Source organism: Mesocricetus auratus, unplaced genomic scaffold (assembly GCF_017639785.1).
Source record: "Mesocricetus auratus isolate SY011 unplaced genomic scaffold, BCM_Maur_2.0 Super-Scaffold_4256, whole genome shotgun sequence".
Taxonomy (NCBI): Eukaryota; Metazoa; Chordata; class Mammalia; order Rodentia; family Cricetidae; genus Mesocricetus; species Mesocricetus auratus.
The window spans coordinates 48,605,762-48,622,779 of NW_024429182.1; the positions used below are offsets into that span (position 1 = coordinate 48,605,762).

The following is a 17,018-nucleotide window of genomic DNA, read 5'->3' on the forward strand; positions in this document are numbered from 1 at the left end:
ATTGTCTGGGAACTGCTGCCGCGGGCGGGCGGCGCTGGCAACTGGCTGGCCAGAGGGGCCGGCGCGGTGCAGGCGCGGGAGATGCGGGCCGGATAGCAGCCACCTGAGCCGCGCGCCTGGAACCCGTCTTCGGTGGAAAGGATGTGCGCCTCTATGACTGGATGCGCGGCTGCGGCCCCTCGGGGGCCCTACGGTGCCTGGCTCTGCCTCCTGGTGGCCCTCGCCCTGGAAGTCGTGAGAGGTCAGCGGGAAGGGAGGGGAGGGGCGACCCAGTTCGGCCGAGGCCGTGTGCCAGTGATGTCCCCGAAGCTGTTAGTTCCTAGAACTAAACCCAGAGCGGTGTCCTGGAGAGGGCCAACCTTGGGAAACCGGTTCCCAGCTAGCTGCTCTTTTGCCTTCTTCCCTGAGCACCACCTGGATACTCCTACCTGAGCCTAAAGTCTCGTCATGCCCATCTTCACCTGCCGGGTCCCAACTCCTCTGTAAGCCTCCTCTCCAGCCCCGTCTTCTAACCCGCTTCCCGGTGCACCCCCCCAACCTGCTGTTTTAGCCCCCACCAGCCTGCCCGCGAGTCACAGGAATGCAAAACAACCCCTTTGCCCGGGACCCGAGAGATGTGCATCTCTCTCCGTGTCCCAAGGAGATCTCTGACCTTGGCGTCTTGTCTTTCCGAGCCCTTCTGGGTGTACCCATCACTGGGTAAGGGGGCAGCAGCTACCTCGTGCCTGACATGAGATGGAATATGCTATGGGAGACGGGAGATGGTGAAGCACCCCATCCTCCTGCCCCATCAAGAGAGCGGGACTCCCGTGATGGGAGACCATGGGAGCCCGTGGGAGTAGGGCTACTGAGCATCTTGTAATTATGGAAGCAGTGAATTAGAAGGTGGACCGGAGTCACCCCAAGGGCGGGCAGTCACTCACTTGTTACCCTCAGGGATATGGGGGTGGTGATGGTGGCTCCAGGGAAGAGACCCCCCCCCCAACCCAGCTCAGCTGTGTGGCTGGGAGGGAGCTGGTTCTGGAACTTGTTTCGGGCACCTGCTCCCCAACCTGCAGACGCAGTGGAAACCGTAATAACCATCCACAGTGAGGGGAGGGAGGAAAGCTTTGTCACAGCCATTCTGCTCACCAACGATCTCACTTCCCATGGGATTCTACAGCAATTTACAAAGCCCTCTCCTGCCCACAGGGTCACGAAATACTCCCAACCCTTTTACCGCTGAGGAAACCTAGGCCCCAAGATGTTGGTGACTGGCCAGTCTTTCATGGAGTACAGCTATGACACAAAAGTCAGCTCTCTGGGCTTCCAGGAAACCTCTCCAGGAAGAGTTGAGGGAATTCCAGAATGAGTAAGACAGCCAGGCACATCGTCTGTGCTTGTGGTTCCAGGAACTCTGGAGGCAAGGGAGGATTGTTCCCGATCCCAGAAAGGGAGTGCAGCAAGCAGAGCCGGAACAAGGAGTCTAGCAAGGGGTTAAATGACCACAGAAGTCTTCCTTGAGGAGGCAGCTTTTGCTCTTGGCCCTGAAGGACAGTGGAGGCACAGTTGGGAGAGTGAAGCCCATGTGGCATAATGGTGTTTGTTGCATTGGATGGAAAGGCTGGGTAGCCTGGCGGTGAATTCCTCACTGGTCTCTTGGGTCCACCGCAGGCTGGAGAACGTTTCTAAATCCATTAAGTAGGGATTGTAGTAATAGAACTTAATCCACAGAACTGTGAGAGAGCTGAAAGAGTTAATGCATGTAAAATGAATCTGTGTGGGGTTAAGTGCTTTAAAAATTGTTACTCTTTAGGGACTGTAGTACAAATCAATATAGCCTTAGTGGGCCTTTGTGGTTTTTATGATTGAATATTCCATCTCCTCAGGCTTATGGCTCCTACCCTTAGTGAGTGCCAGTAGCCTTATGGACCTCTGTGGTACCCTCCCCAAGTCTCACTCCTGAACCCCAAGCCCCAACTGGGGCAGAGAAGAAGGGATCAAGTTTGAATATTTGGTGTGGGTGTGCCATGGCAATAACTGGACTTGGAGGGGGTGTCCAACCAAGTACACCAAAGGACCCAGACACAACGAAAGAGCCTCCTTTTCTACAAAGCTCAACTCACAGTCTGTCTTTTACTGAGTAGACACCAGTACAGGAGTCCTACCTTCCAGATGCCCTGTGTCTGAGGCAGGTGGGTAGCAGGCACATGTAGGGAGAAATTAAAAAGGCTCTGTTGGAGACAGAGGCAAGGTCTGTGGAAAGTAGAAAGACTGGCTGGGAAGTTTACGTCCGATCCCTGCTTCTCAAACTCTTTGTGAGGCTCCCTGAACCTCGGTCACCTCATCTGTAAAATGGGATTCTTCTCTACATCTGGGATACAGCACATTGGTAGTCCATTTCTCCGTCTCCTGCCGAGACCCACAGTGAGGATGGAGCTCAGTTCTACCTCTGCTAGCTCCAGAGCCATCCCATATCTAACCCTTATTCCTCTTCAGTTGGCAGTAACCAAGACACCCTGGACCCCATCTACCTGCCAGTGGCCCTGGAGCTCCTGGATGCCCCTGAGCATTTTCGTGTGCAGCAGGTGGGCCACTACCCACCTGGCAACTCTTCTCTGGGCTCCCGTTCTGAGACCTTCCTGCTCCTGCAGCCCTGGCCCAGGGCACAGCCTCTTCTCCGGGCCTCCTACCCACCTTTTGCCACTCAGCAGGTAAGGCTAGGGCCCAGGGACTCCCAGGGACTCATGAGTTCTGCTGTTTGGGGTCCTGGGCTCCTCTTATTCTCCTGTTCAAGCACTAACCAGGCCCAATCCTGCTTAACTCCTGAAACCAGGCAAGATTGGGTATGGCTTTTCCCATTCTCTACGCAGGAAGACTGAGGCCCCCTAATCTGCCACACTGAGATTAGAAGCCCACCTTCCCATGCCTGGCCATCGCGGTGTCTGCCTCTTCTCCCCACCCTGCAGCTAAGCACCCTCGTTCTTTTTTCAGGTGGTTCCTCCTAGGGTCACGGAGCCCCACCGGCGACCTGTCCCTTGGGATGTGCGGGCTGTTTCAGTGGAAGCAGCTGTGACCCCAGCAGAGCCTTACGCCCGTGTCCTCTTCCACCTCAAAGGGCAGGATTGGCCGCCAGGGCCTGGCAGCTTGCCCTGTGCCCGACTGCATGCCACACATCCCGCAGGCACGGCCCACCAAGCCTGCCGCTTCCAGGTGAGTGAGTTGTTTCTGCTGCTGTGCCATGCACGTGTGGTGCCAGGGTGGAGAGGAAAGGACTCTCCTACAGTCTGGGAAGTCTAGGGGCATGAGACACCCAACTCCGTTTTGGTTCCAGATAGCCCTAGGAGAGGTTCCCTTAAGGATATCAGTCCATGGTGTATGACTTTGGGCACATAACTTAATGTCTCTGAGGCTCAGTTTGGTTTTTTTTTTGTTTGTTTGTTTGTTTTTTCTCATCTATAAAACAGACTGACAACAGTTCCCACCTATTGGGAGCTGGAAAAGAAATAAATGAGACAAATGTAAGAGTCACTGTAACAGAGCCATCTGTGACTTTTATTTCTACTATTGTGGAGTTGGGCGCAAAGACCCACAGGGGAGGTCTGTTCCTTGCTCTGATATTCTGAGCTCTAGGTAGGTCCTGGGATGTGGTCGAGATGTCTGTTCCAGACATCAGAAGAGTGGCCTACAGTATTCCTAGCCCTAGACATGGCGGGTCCCTAGTTTATTGTGGCACATGAGAAACATCTTTGGTTCTGCCTTTCATAGACCTCTCCAGCTTAGGCTTTTCTGCCAATGGGAGACCGATTCCCTTCCACCCTTCCTTGGGCCAATCGCAACCTTTGCCTTCATTGTGTTTACAGCCGGCTCTGGGTGCTTGTGTGGTGGAACTGGAGTTCCCCTCTCACTGGTTCTCCCAAACTGCCACCACAAGGGCTGAACTGGCCTACACGCTGGAGCCTGCAGGTGGGGGCCCTGGGGGCTGTGGCCCTGGCACAGAGGAAGAACCCGGGGAGCAGGCTCTCCCAGTGGGCGGCGTGGAGCTACACCCCGCAGACCCCCCACAGTACCAAGAGGTACCTCTGGATGAAGCAGTCACTTTGCGGGCACCTGATGTGCTAATGCGACCCGGCCAGCTCTTTACGGCCACCCTCCTGCTCCGACACAACTTCACGGCCAATCTTCTTACCCTTCGGTGAGCACTAGGCCTCCACGGTGGGAGAGGGCATAGGGATGACAGCAGGTTATCTGTTTTCTCCTGCAGTCCTTGCTGGAGCTCTTGGCCTCCATGAACCATGAGTTCTGCATAAATGTTCCCAGCAGAGAGTTGCAAGATACTGTGATGGGCACAGCCCAGAAGTGGGAAGCCTCCCTGGGACTTTAAGTCCTATGGTAGAAGAAGGGAGAGGCTTGGAGCCTGAGAAGTGTAGCGTCCAGTGCTGGGCTATGCTCAGATGCTGACCAGATGGGTATCCATAGCGTTCTCTACTTGCTACTGTTGCCTGGGGGGACTTTAGACAAAGCCCACTCCTGCCTATCAAAGGCCCCCATTCTTTATGTCCTTTCCTGTAGGAAGTTACACTAAAGCATCCTCTACCCCACCCAATGAAACTGACAAGGCTCTGTAGTGTAGCTTTTCCTCTACCATGGGTGGGTATATGGGAGTTCCACGCAACATGTCTTCCTACCCCCATGCCCACTCAGGCTCACTCATCCGTGGACTCCACAGACCTACAGGACAAGTCCTTTGTCCACACTGGAGTTGTACAGATCCTGCACCCATCTATTCCAAGGACTCGGAGAAAGGGCATGAACTAGATTAAATAGCATGGGAGTGGGGGTGATCGGATGGAGGTATGAAGTACCCTAAGGACTTGGGCTAGTGGGTAGAGTAAGGGGGAAGCCATTTACTACCACCTACAAGAAATAGTGTTTGGGAGGAAAGGCAGACTAGGCTGTAGGTGCAGCCTGAGCAAAGGCCTGGGGTCATGAATGTGAGATTGGCTGGGGAGGGACAACTCTTAGTGTAGCCCAAGCCCAGAATATATGGAGAGATGTCACTGCCCCTATTGAGGCTGAGCCAGGACTTGGAGGCTCTGGAATGCCAGGCCTGGGCTTCAGCTTGTGGGCAGTAGATAGTTGTAAGTGGCCGTTGGGTAGGTAGAGGAAGGAGTGTGATGTGACCTGTCTTGAGGTGGGGTCTTTCTGAGAGGACTAGGAAGAGATTCCAGCTGGAGGAAGGCCAGACAGGAGGTTGACATCTTTAGCTCCTTGTCTGCCTTTCCAACACAATCTACAGCCCAGTCTCCATCTTGACCAAAACCCATATGCTCTTTGCAGGATCAAGGTGAAGAAAGGGTTGCAGGTGACCGCTGCCCGCCCAGCCCAGCCCTCCCTCTGGACTGTTAAGCTAGACCGCTTCAAGGGCTCAAAGCACCACACCAGCCTGATCACCTGTCACCGTGCCGGGCCTGCAGAGCCAGATACTAGGTAGGCACAAAAGAGAGTCCTAGCTCTAGAATGCTAGAGAACAGGTTTGGGGGTCCCCTGGATAACCCCCACCCCAGTGAGCATTTGGGGACATATATCAGTGGCTCTATGGCTCTTAAGAGGGACTTGGAAGCTAAGTTGGGCTCTGTAGCCAGGATGGAGGCTTAGGCTCTGTGACTTTACGTTGTGATCTTGGCAGAGCTACATCATCTCTGTGCCTCAGTCTTCTTGTCAGTCAAATGGGGGTAATTAATCGTAGAGGCTGCTTATGAATACATGGTACCCGGCATCTGGCAAACACTCAGCTCTTCTCTCTTCTGCCAGCAGTCCCCTTGAACTGTCAGAGTTCCTGTGGGTGGACTTCGCTGTGGAGAACAGCACTGGTGGGGGTGTGGCAGTCACTCGCCCTGTCACGTGGCAGCTGGAGTACCCAGGTCAGGCCCCCGAAGCAGAGAAAGACAAAATGGTATGGGAGATCCTGGTGTCTGAGAGGGACATCAGAGCCCTCATCCCCCTGGCCAAGGTAAGAGGCTACCATCTGTGCTCAGCCCCATGGGAAGCCTGGTATCGGGAACCCCAGAAGGTGAGAGCCCCGAAACTAAAGGACCTTGCACCCTCAGGCCGAGGAGCTGGTGAACACAGCTCCATTGACAGGAGTGCCCCAGCGCATCCCTGTGCGTCTTGTCACTGTGGACAGTGGGGGAGCCCTGGAGGAGGTGACAGAGCACATTGGTTGTGAGTCAGCCAACACGCAGGTCCTGCAGGTGAGTGGCAGCACTCATACGGGTGAGCACGCGCAGTCACTCACATAGCTTTGTTCCTTTCGGCAGCACGTCTCCAAGAGAACAGCTTCTCAGACTCAAACTTCACCGCAGGACTGGGCGCCAACCACATCTGACACATCAACCTTCTTCCTTCCTCCCTTCCTTCCTTCCTTTCTCCCTCCCTCCCTCCTTTCCTCCCTTCCTTCCTTCCTTTCTCCCTCCCTCCCTCCTTTCCTCCCTTCCTTCCTTCCTTCCTCCCTCCCTCCCTCCTTTCCTCCCTTCCTTCCTTCCTCCCTTTCTACCTCCCTTCCTCCCTTCCTTCCTTCCTCCCTCCCTCCCTCCCTCCCTCCCTCCTTTCCTCCCTCCCTCCCTCCCTCCTTTCCTCCCTCCCTCCCTCCTTTCCTCCCTTCCTTCCTCCCTTCCTTCCTTCCTCCCTCCCTCTCTCCCTCCCTCCCTCCTTTCCTCCCTCCCTCCCTTCTTTCCCCTTCCTCCCTCTCTCCCTCCCTCCCTCCCTCCCTTCCTTCCTTCCTTCCTCCCTCTCTCCCTCCCTCCCTCTCTCCCTCCCTTCCTTCCTTCTTTCCCCTTCCCCCTCCCTCCCTCCCTCCCTCCCTCCCTCCCTTCCTTCCTTCCTCTCTTTCGTTCTTTCTCTTTTTTGGTCCCTATCACCTCTCTAGAGTAAAGTGGTAACTCTGAAAGTTCAGCCTTAAGTTTATTTCCATACTCATTGTCCATCACCCATTTCGGCACTGGCCTGGGAGCTGGGAGAATGCATGTCCTTTTGGAATCAGGACGTTTTGTGGACACCTGTGTTAGTTACTTGTCTCACTGCTGTGAGAAAACCCCGATGAAAGCAACTTAAGGAAGGACGGGTTTATTCTGGCTCGTAGTTAAGGGTACAGCCCATTAGGCAGGGATGGAGGAGCGTGGCAGCTTGAGGCAGCTGGTCACGTTGCACTGTAGTCAGGAAACAGAGTGGAATACTGGTGCTGAGGAAAAAAAGGACTTCTTTTTATTTAGGGGGTGGGGCCAGGGCGGGGGACCCAGCCCATGGATGGCGCTGCCCATATTCAGGATGTGTCTTCCCACCTCAGTGAACCCAATCTAGAAATTTCCTCAAAGACATGTCTAGAGGTTTGTCTCCCCGGGAGTTCTAGATCTTATCGGGTGTGCAATATTAATCATCACAGCCCATCTTTGTTATGAACTCGCTGTGTGGTCAAGTCTCTTCACCTCTCTGAGCCTCAGGTCCCTCAACTCTAACATATTAGGTTGTTGTAAGAGTTAAAAGTACCTATGACAGTACCCAGCAGACAGCAAGAGCTGAAGCATCAGCAGTTACTACTGCTTTAATCTGATGAATATTATCCTAATAGTCACCGTCTTAATGACCTGTGAGGTTAAGAGGGTAGACAGCTTTGTCCATCTTGAGGTCTTAATGAGGAAGCACTGACCCAGATCCCGGGCAGCAGTGAGAGCACCGTGAGGGCTCCTGGGTAGGTGGGCCCATCTTTCCCTTCACCTTCACCCTTAGCTATAGCTGGCTGTTAGATGCCTCCAGCACCAATGTCTGAGACTGACACTGAGGAGATAACATTGTAAGTTCAAACCTGACTCTGCCATGAGGAAGGCTGTGTGTGTTGCATGTAAGTGGCCCAGCTCGTCCACTGGAGAACCAAACTATGGCCTGATGCCTCTGAGATGGATTTTGGTAGCACAGCAAAATATTTTAAACTAAGAGCAGCTGCTGTCCAGTCCACCACAACACACATTTCTGTGCCATACAGAATTGGATTTGAGTTGTAGCCTCCTTATGGTTGGAGTAGGTGATGCTATATCAGTGCCTGTCATTTGTGTCTCAGCCCATCTTTAACTCTCCATAGGTATCTGAGGCCTGTGATGCCGTGTTTGTGGCTGGCCAGGAGAGCCGGGGTGCCAAGGGGGTGCGGGTGGACTTCTGGTGGCGCCGACTGCGGGCCTCACTGAAGCTGACAGTATGGGCCCCGTTACTGCCCTTGCGCATTGAGCTGACTGACACGACTCTGGAGCAGATTCGAGGCTGGAGGGTCCCAGGCCCAGCAGAAGGGTGAGTATAGCTCTGCAGGAGCCCGTAGGACTTGGTGAATTCCTCCTGGGACCGTGGCTACGCAGTGGACACCTCCATGGACCCAGGCTGGGGTCTGGAACCCTGCTCCCTGCTCACCTGCCGAGCCTTCTGATCCTCAGTTGCTTTACATGTTGCTGTGACAAAGGACACTTAAGAAACACGGGTTTATTTGGCTCACCGTTCACGGTACAGCCCATTATGGCGGGGACAGTCTAGTGGCAGGGCTTTAGATAGCTGGGCAGCTCACATTGCATCCACAGTCAGGAAGCAGAGACGGTGATGGGTGCTGGTGCTGGACCCCGGCTCATGGGAAGGTACTGCCCATAGTTAGGGTGGATCGTCCCACCTCAGTCACCCTCACTAAAAAGCTGCCTCACTGTCATGCCCAGAGATCTGTCTCTCAGATGATTCTGGATGTTGACAATATTAGCCGTCACCTACCTTCGACCACCAGAACCCTGGCCACTATAGTGTAAACTGGCAACTTCCACATCCCCTCTCCCCCAGCCTCCCTATCAGCTATAACACGTGCGAGTTCTCTTTGCATGGTTTTCTGCCCATCCTCCTCCAGCTCTACACTCCGTCCCTGAGAGTCTTCACTACTATACCCTGAGGCCTTGAATGGTCCAAGCTCCATAAAAATGAACTATACTGGGCAGTGGGGAGGCTTACCAGAACCTGACGGCGAGGATGTGGTGCCTGGGCCTCTCAAAGTAGTGTAGCTCTCATGCCCTGTAGAAACTGAGCTGCCACTCCATTTCCTTGTCACCTTCCCACGCCAGAGATATCCAGAAATTAGTGCAGCAAATCGGATAGATAGGCCCATTTCACCAGTCAGCTGGGGTCTGGGCGTCCCTGACCTGAGCAGAAAGACTTGGGCCCCGGAAGGGAGGGTATTCAGGACAAAGTTTGAAGAACAGGAGGCATACACCAGCCAGGCCCCTCTGGTTACTATTGTTGTTTCGTCATTGTGCCAGCTGAGGCATTAAGCTTCAGTTTAGACCTCAAGGTGACCAGGTCCTTGCTGGGTTTGGAGTTTGGGCAAGGCGTGGTCTCCAGTGGGCGGAGCCGTCACTGACGTCCCGCCCCACCCCGCAGGCAGCTGGAGCCCGAGGCAGCGGTTGAGGAGGCGGAGCGGCGCTCCCGGGGCTGCCGCCTGCAGTACCAGAGAGCTGGTGTGCGCTTCTTGGTACCCTTTGTGGCCCACCCGCTGGATGGTGGCCGCCGCCTCACCTACCTACTCGGCTCTGACTGGCTCCTGGATGTGACTCACCTTGTGGCAGCCCATGCCCATGTGCAAGATCCTCGCATAGCCTCCTTGGAAGGCGGCCGTATCCTAGTGGGACGGGAGCCTGGAGTCACCTCTATTGAGGTGAGTCACCAACAGGGGGCGCTGAAGAGCAAGACTCCGCCCTCTCCCCCCCCCCAGGGTGCCGGTGCCCCCAGAATGTTCCTGGTTAGGTGTGAAGGCTGCGGAAGGGGTTGGGGAGAACAGGTCTAGGAGGCCGAGCGGCAGGAGTGAAGGACAAGGGTATGGGTGTGTAGGGACAGGCCGCCAGAAGGGCAGCGTCCTCGGGTGTGAATTGGAGTCTGTAAGTGTTTTGGAGTATGGAGATGCTGGGAAGCTGTGTGCAGGAGACCACCCCCACCCCACCCCACCCCAACTTTCATTTGTTTCCACGCTTAGGTTCGCTCCCCGCTGTCTGACTCCATCCTGGGGGAGCAGGCACTGGCTGTGACAGACGACAAGGTCTCAATGCTGGAGCTGAGAGTGCAGCCGGTAATGGGCATCTCATTGGCCCTGAGCCGAGGCACGTCCCACCCTGGGGAGGTCACAGCCACGTGCTGGGCCCAGTCAGCCCTTCCAGCCCCAAAGCAGGTGATGGCTGGGTGTCAGGGAGCATGGCCAACAGCTATTGATGGGGGCTGACGGTGGAGGAGGGTGGGAGGGAGTGGGTCCTGGTACTTGGACCAAGGTTTTCAAAATAAGGACTGCTTCCCGCGAGGTAGTGAGTTCTCTGTGGCTGGAAGCGATCAAGCAGTGGCTGGCTGGAGTATGGCATTGGGAGGTTCATTAGGCTCTCCCGAGGACTCAGACTCCTGGGCCGAGCGGCAGACAGGTGATTGACACGCGTCCCCTCTCTCCCTGTGTTTTGTCCACTTGCCTGTGTCTCTGTTTCCTCCGTGCTCTCTCTTCCGTGTGGCGTGTCCCTGTGGGAGTGGTTCGTGTGTGCATGCGTGCGTGCCCTCGCGTGTCTCTGCCTGTGTCTGTGTGCCCTGCAGGAGGTGGCCCTCTCCCTGTGGCTGGCCTTCTCTGATCACACTTTGGCCCCTGCCGAGCTCTACGACCGCAGTGACCTGGGACTGTCGGTCTCAGCTGAGGAGCCCGGCGCTGTCCTTCCGGCGGAAGAGCAGGGAGCCCGACTCGGTGTGGTGGTGAGTGGGGTGGGTGCTGAAGGGCTGCCCCTACACGTGGCTCTGCACCCACCGGAACCGTGTCGCCGGGGCCGTCACCGTGTGCCCCTGGCCTCAGGCACTGCCTGGCTGGGGCTGCCCCCTTTGCCCACACCAGCACCTGCCCTCCCATCCAGTCCTGCCCGGAGCCCAGCATTCACAGAAGCCACCGTGGAGGGAAAGCGGCAGGTAGTAGGTGGCATGGGGGGCCACGTGGACCTTAGAGGCAAGTTTGAGCGGGCAGAGGAAGAAGCTGGGAAGGAAGAGGATGAGGCCAAAGAAGAGGAGGAAGACGAGGAAGAGATGATGCCTGCCCCTAAGCGTGTCACCGACCTAGAGCTGGGAATGTATGCTCTGCTGGGTATCTTCTGTCTGGCCATCCTCATCTTTCTGGTCAATGGTGTGGTCTTCGTGTTGCGCTACCAGCGCAAAGAGCCTCCTGACAGCGCTGTGGACCCTTCCTCCCCCCAGCCGCATAACTGGGTCTGGCTGGGCACCAACCAGGAGGAACTGAGTCGTCAGCTGGACCGCTGCTCCTCCCCGGGCCCACCCAAGGGGAAGGGGGGCTGCCCCTGTGAAAGTGGAACAGGAGGGGATGCCCCAACCGTGGCCCCCAGTGCTTCGGAGGGCACTGTTGGCTCCTCGAGCACCCTGGCCCGCAAAGAAGCTGGGGGGCGTCGGAAGAGAGTAGAGTTTGTGACATTTGCGCCCGCACCCCCAGCCCAGCTGCCGGAGGAGCCTGTGGGGGTCCCGGCTGTACAGTCCATCCTGGTGGCAGGTGAGGAGGACATCCGCTGGGTGTGCGAGGACATGGGCCTGAAGGACCCGGAGGAGCTTCGTAACTACATGGAGAGGATCCGAGGCAGCTCTTGACCACTCCCTGGCCTGCCAGGTGCAGCTTCCGCTACCAGCCCAGGGAGCGGGACCAGTGGGGTGTCTGGCTGGACTTCTTGCCTGGCCCTCATGCTCATCCTCTGGTGCTTGTTGATCCGAGTCCCCTTGGGTACCCAAACCCAGGCCTCCTCCACCCCATCCCTTGTCGTGGATCATGGTCAAGAGGGAGGGCGCATGACCCTTATTTATGGGAACCTCTTCATTCTATGTTGGGTACAGAATAAAAGAGAAGAGAATGGGCACAGCCGGTTCTGCTGTGACACTGTCTGTCCATGTGGGTGGAGACTAAGTCAGCCCCTGACCCTGCTGGATGAGCTCTGGGAGGCTGGGTCCTGACGACTCCTCTCATAGCGACCAGCAATCCAGAGAAACAGGACAGCTGTGACAGCCTGAATGCCGGCTAGCAGGAAGAAGTATAGGTCCATCTGGCAGTTGTTGATGTTCCCTGGGGACAGGAGGACTGACATGTAGGGAGGGAGGGGCTAGCACTAAAGCCACATACCAGTGGGTGTGGTCTGAGAGCACTGGGCAGAGAGCCCTCTAGTATTGTAACTCCCCGTGAAGCAAACAGCAGGGGAGAAAGTGACCACTCATCAGTCAGTAATGGCTGAGTTCCAGAAGCAGGACGGTACCTCTGAGGGCCACTGAGTCTAAAGCATGGCCGCTCGTCCCATCCCTATTCCGCCCTCCGTTCCTATCTCCTGGGAAAAGCTCCCTCTCACTCACCGAAGTCCTTGGGGCAGTGCATCCAGCCCCCAGGCAAGGACAGTAGGGCCACCAGGCCCGAGCCTAGCAGCGAGCCTACCCCAGAAAGGCAGAAGAAGATGCCCATGATTGCACCTTGCATGGAGCGTGGAGCTTCTGAGTAGGCGAACTCCAGACCTGTAGGAGAGACAGGGAAGGGGCTTAGGCTGCAGAAGGAGCAGAGATGGGCCCCACTGCCAAACTCCCAGTATGGGAGTCATGTTCTCCTGCCGGCTTTTCCAAGCCTCTATCCTAATTCCCTTGGATGGTATGTCCCCATGACTGCTAGCACTTGGCACCTGTGACATGGCACATTTCTCTGCCCTCCTCACGCACATCTGATGGAGCACCCCCCAGGCATCACAAACACTACCCCAGGGTTCCATTCTCCTTCCTCCTGGGCACCCCAGTGATGGGGCTTCTGTCTTAGCAGCTTCTTTAGCTTTTCCCCACTGTCTGCCAGCCTTCCACACCATCACCACATCATTTCCATTCAGCATCTAAAACAGTATCCAAATGTAGGTCTCCCTTTGTCTCATCTGTTGTGGGCCCTGACCTCATCATCCACACAAGGCTGAGTGGGTCTCTGAAACCTTTTTTTTTTTTTTTCCTGAGATAGGGTTTTTCTGTGTAGCCTTGGCTGTCCTGAAACTCACTTTGTAGACCAGACTGGCCTCAAACTGACAGAGATCCGCCTGCCTCTGCTGGGATTAAAGGTGTGCACTGTAACTGCCTGGCTCTCTGGAACTTGGAGGCTTCCATTCCCTATATGACTGATGGGAGGATCGCTGAGTGTTGTTGGCCTCGGGAAAATCCACCATCCATGCTCAGCCACTGGACCCAGAGTGTCCAGTGCTCACTCCCCAGTGTCCAGTGCTCACTCCCCACAGTGTCCAGTGCTTACTCTCCAGTGTCCAGTGCTCACTCCCCAGTGTCCAGTGCTCACTCCCCAGTGTCCAGTGCTCACTCCCCAGTGTCCAGTGCTTACTCCCCACAGTGTCCAGTGCTCACTCCCCACAGTGTCCAGTGCTCACTCCCCACAGTGTCCAGTGCTTACTCTCCAGTGTCCAGTGCTTACTCCCCACCGTGTCCAGTGCTCACTCCCCACAGTGTCCAGTGCTCACTCCCCACCGTGTCCAGTGCTCACTCCCCAGTGTCCAGTGCTTACTCCCCACAGTGTCCAGTGCTCACTCCCCACAGTGTCCAGTGCTCACTCCCCAGTGTCCAGTGCTCACTCCCCACCGTGTCCAGTGCTCACTCCCCACAGTGTCCAGTGCTCACTCCCCACAGTGTCCAGTGCTCACTCTCCAGTGTCCAGTGCTTACTCCCCACAGTGTCCAGTGCTCACTCCCCACAGTGTCCAGTGCTCACTCTCCAGTGTCCAGTGCTTACTCCCCAGTGTCCAGTGCTCACTCCCCACCGTGTGCAGTGCTCACTCCCCACAGTGTCCAGTGCTCACTCCCCACCGTGTCCAGTGCTCACTCCCCAGTGTCCAGTGCTCACTCCCCACAGTGTCCAGTGCTTACTCCCCACCGCGTCCAGTGCTTACTCCCCAGTGTCCAGTGCTCACTTCCCACAGTGTCCAGTGCTCACTCCCCACAGTGTCCAGTGCTTACTCCCCAGTGTCCAGTGCTTACTCCCCAGTGTCCAGTGCTCACTCCCCACAGTGTCCAGTGCTTACTCTCCAGTGTCCAGTGCTTACTCCCCACCGTGTCCAGTGCTCACTCCCCACAGTGTCCAGTGCTCACTCCCCACCGTGTCCAGTGCTCACTCCCCAGTGTCCAGTGCTTACTCCCCACAGTGTCCAGTGCTCACTCCCCACAGTGTCCAGTGCTCACTCCCCAGTGTCCAGTGCTCACTCCCCACCGTGTCCAGTGCTCACTCCCCACAGTGTCCAGTGCTCACTCCCCACAGTGTCCAGTGCTCACTCCCCAGTGTCCAGTGCTCACTCCCCAGTGTCCAGTGCTCACTCCCCAGTGTCCAGTGCTTACTCCCCACAGTGTCCAGTGCTCACTCCCCACAGTGTCCAGTGCTCACTCCCCACAGTGTCCAGTGCTTACTCTCCAGTGTCCAGTGCTTACTCCCCACCGTGTCCAGTGCTCACTCCCCACAGTGTCCAGTGCTCACTCCCCACCGTGTCCAGTGCTCACTCCCCAGTGTCCAGTGCTTACTCCCCACAGTGTCCAGTGCTCACTCCCCACAGTGTCCAGTGCTCACTCCCCAGTGTCCAGTGCTCACTCCCCACCGTGTCCAGTGCTCACTCCCCACAGTGTCCAGTGCTCACTCCCCACAGTGTCCAGTGCTCACTCTCCAGTGTCCAGTGCTTACTCCCCACAGTGTCCAGTGCTCACTCCCCACAGTGTCCAGTGCTCACTCTCCAGTGTCCAGTGCTTACTCCCCAGTGTCCAGTGCTCACTCCCCACCGTGTGCAGTGCTCACTCCCCACAGTGTCCAGTGCTCACTCCCCACCGTGTCCAGTGCTCACTCCCCAGTGTCCAGTGCTCACTCCCCACAGTGTCCAGTGCTTACTCCCCACCGCGTCCAGTGCTTACTCCCCAGTGTCCAGTGCTCACTTCCCACAGTGTCCAGTGCTCACTCCCCACAGTGTCCAGTGCTTACTCCCCAGTGTCCAGTGCTTACTCCCCAGTGTCCAGTGCTCACTCCCCACAGTGTCCAGTGCTTACTCCCCACCGCGTCCAGTGCTTACTCCCCAGTGTCCAGTGCTCACTTCCCACAGTGTCCAGTGCTCACTCCCCACAGTGTCCAGTGCTTACTCCCCAGTGTCCAGTGCTTACTCCCCAGTGTCCAGTGCTCACTCCCCACAGTGTCCAGTGCTTACTCCCCACAGTGTCCAGTGCTTACTCCCCAGTGTCCAGTGCTTACTCCCCAGTGTCCAGTGCTTACTCCCCAGTGTCCAGTGCTCACTCCCCACAGTGTCCAGTGCTCACTCCCCACCGTGTCCAGTGCTCACTCCCCACAGTGTCCAGTGCTTACTCCCCAGTGTCCAGTGCTCACTCCCCACCGTGTCCAGTGCTCACTCCCCACAGTGTCCAGTGCTCACTCCCCACAGTGTCCAGTGCTTACTCCCCAGTGTCCAGTGCTCACTCCCCACCGTGTCCAGTGCTCACTCCCCACAGTGTCCAGTGCTTACTCCCCACAGTGTCCAGTGCTTACTCCCCAGTGTCCAGTGCTTACTCCCCAGTGTCCAGTGCTCACTCCCCACCGTGTCCAGTGCTCACTCCCCACAGTGTCCAGTGCTTACTCCCCACAGTGTCCAGTGCTTACTCCCCAGTGTCCAGTGCTTACTCCCCAGTGTCCAGTGCTTACTCCCCAGTGTCCAGTGCTTACTCCCCACCGTGCCTTATGCCGCCCCCACTGCATCTAAGGCCCTTCCCACACTTGCTGACTTCAGCTTCCCAGGAAGCCACCTCCTCATACCTTCCCACCTTACTCACAGCCCCAGCCACACTCCAGCACTGGTTGGTTTTTGTTTGCAACTTGAGTTCATAGGGTCAGTTTTATCATGAAGATCTAGAATTCCCAGCATGGCCTAAAGGGAGAGCCTACCCAAGCTGTAGTTTGGGCTTCCTGACTAGGTTGGGACAGGGTGTGTGTGTGTGTGTGTGTGTGTGTGTGTGTGTGTGTGTGTGTTTGTGTACTACAGGACACAGTGCTGAATTTCAGAAGGGAAGAGCACCCAGCCCAGGGGATTTTTGAGGAAAGAGGCAGAAGGAACAATGACCACAAAGGAAAAAGGTAGGCAGAACCCACGGCACAGGGGACATGTGGGAAGTGCCTTTTAACCTCCAGCTCCCCAGCGTCTGTTGCAATAGCTGGCTCAAGCCTGAACCCAGTGCTCACTGGAGCAGACACAGACCTCATTCAGAATCACTGTTCCTCCATACAGAAGCTAGAGTGCTATCTGTGCTGGTAGCTCCCTCTGGTCTGGAGGTGCATATACCCAAGCAGAACTCAGCACCAGTGTAGGAGCTGGGGAGGGAATCCAGGATACCTGGGATGCTGGCAAAAAGCTCACTGATCCCGATGAGCAGGTACTGGGGAATTTGCCACCAGATAGACAGTGGTGCCGCATAGTACAAGTCCTGCCCAATCAGCTGAGGCACTGTGTGGTTGGCAGCGATGTACTGTAAGCGCTCTTTCTCCAGGACTCCTGGGGATGCCGGGTGGGAGCAAGAGAGTACAGTTAGACCACCCCAGGCAGTTTAGAGTTCCAACGCTTTTTTTTTTTTTTTGCCTTGGCTGCAGAAAGCTCAGCTAGGTTTTATATTTCGTAGGATTTCGTAGGAGTTCTTATTAATCCAGAGTCTGTTATGACAGTCTTTGCAAATGAAGAAAGTGAAACTTAGATTGAGCAATCAGCCTGGAATCACACAGGTCATAAACAGTCAGGGCTAAATCTTAGTCCCAGTACATCTGGTTTTCAAGCTGGCCTACTTTCCGTAAGATCACATGACTTCTCTAGGGCAAGGCTAGGTATCGTGGTAGTGTTTGCAGCCTGGATTTTAGGTTCATTGTCTTCTCCCTACGATGCTTTGGAGACACCTTTGCCCTGGTGAACAAATCACAGT

The 17,018-nt window shown here is 56.0% G+C and overlaps 2 protein-coding genes across 3 annotated transcripts in view; one reads left to right on the forward strand and one right to left on the reverse strand.

The window, feature by feature from the left end:
• Tmem132a (transmembrane protein 132A) lies at positions 1 to 11,927 on the forward strand. Of its 2 annotated transcripts, none has more exons than XM_005063829.4 (11): positions 1 to 241; positions 2,479 to 2,693; positions 2,974 to 3,192; positions 3,843 to 4,174; positions 5,320 to 5,469; positions 5,794 to 5,992; positions 6,090 to 6,233; positions 8,114 to 8,316; positions 9,436 to 9,709; positions 10,025 to 10,216; positions 10,621 to 11,927. In XM_005063829.4, the coding sequence occupies exons 1-11, from the start codon at positions 142 to 144 to the stop codon at positions 11,662 to 11,664; spliced, it is 3,072 nt and encodes a 1,023-aa protein (XP_005063886.2). In that variant the 5' UTR covers positions 1 to 141; the 3' UTR covers positions 11,665 to 11,927. The 2 variants fall into 2 exon arrangements, with proteins under 2 accessions (XP_005063886.2, XP_005063887.2); XM_005063830.4 differs by having other exon boundaries at positions 5,797 to 5,992.
• Slc15a3 (solute carrier family 15 member 3) overlaps positions 11,870 to 17,018 on the reverse strand; it is a 17,882-nt gene continuing 12,733 nt past the window's right edge. The window contains exons 6-8 of the mRNA XM_005063831.4: positions 16,442 to 16,600; positions 12,412 to 12,567; positions 11,870 to 12,130 (exon numbers count right to left, since the gene is read on the reverse strand). Of these exons, the coding sequence (XP_005063888.2) occupies positions 11,976 to 12,130; positions 12,412 to 12,567; positions 16,442 to 16,600 (470 nt within the window). The 3' untranslated portion in view covers positions 11,870 to 11,975. The remainder of the gene's footprint in view (positions 12,131 to 12,411; positions 12,568 to 16,441; positions 16,601 to 17,018) is intronic.

What these genes read in the sequence shown, in the direction of transcription:
- Tmem132a (XM_005063829.4), top strand. Translation starts at nt 142, where the DNA reads ATGTGCGCCTCTATGACTGGATGCGCGGCTGCGGCCCCTCGGGGGCCC. An exon ending in GCCAATCTTCTTACCCTTCG is followed by an intron (nt 4,175 to 5,319) that starts GTGAGCACTAGG and finishes TGCTCTTTGCAG; the next exon opens with GATCAAGGTGAAGAAAGGGT. An exon ending in CCCTTCCAGCCCCAAAGCAG is followed by an intron (nt 10,217 to 10,620) that starts GTGATGGCTGGG and finishes TGTGCCCTGCAG; the next exon opens with GAGGTGGCCCTCTCCCTGTG.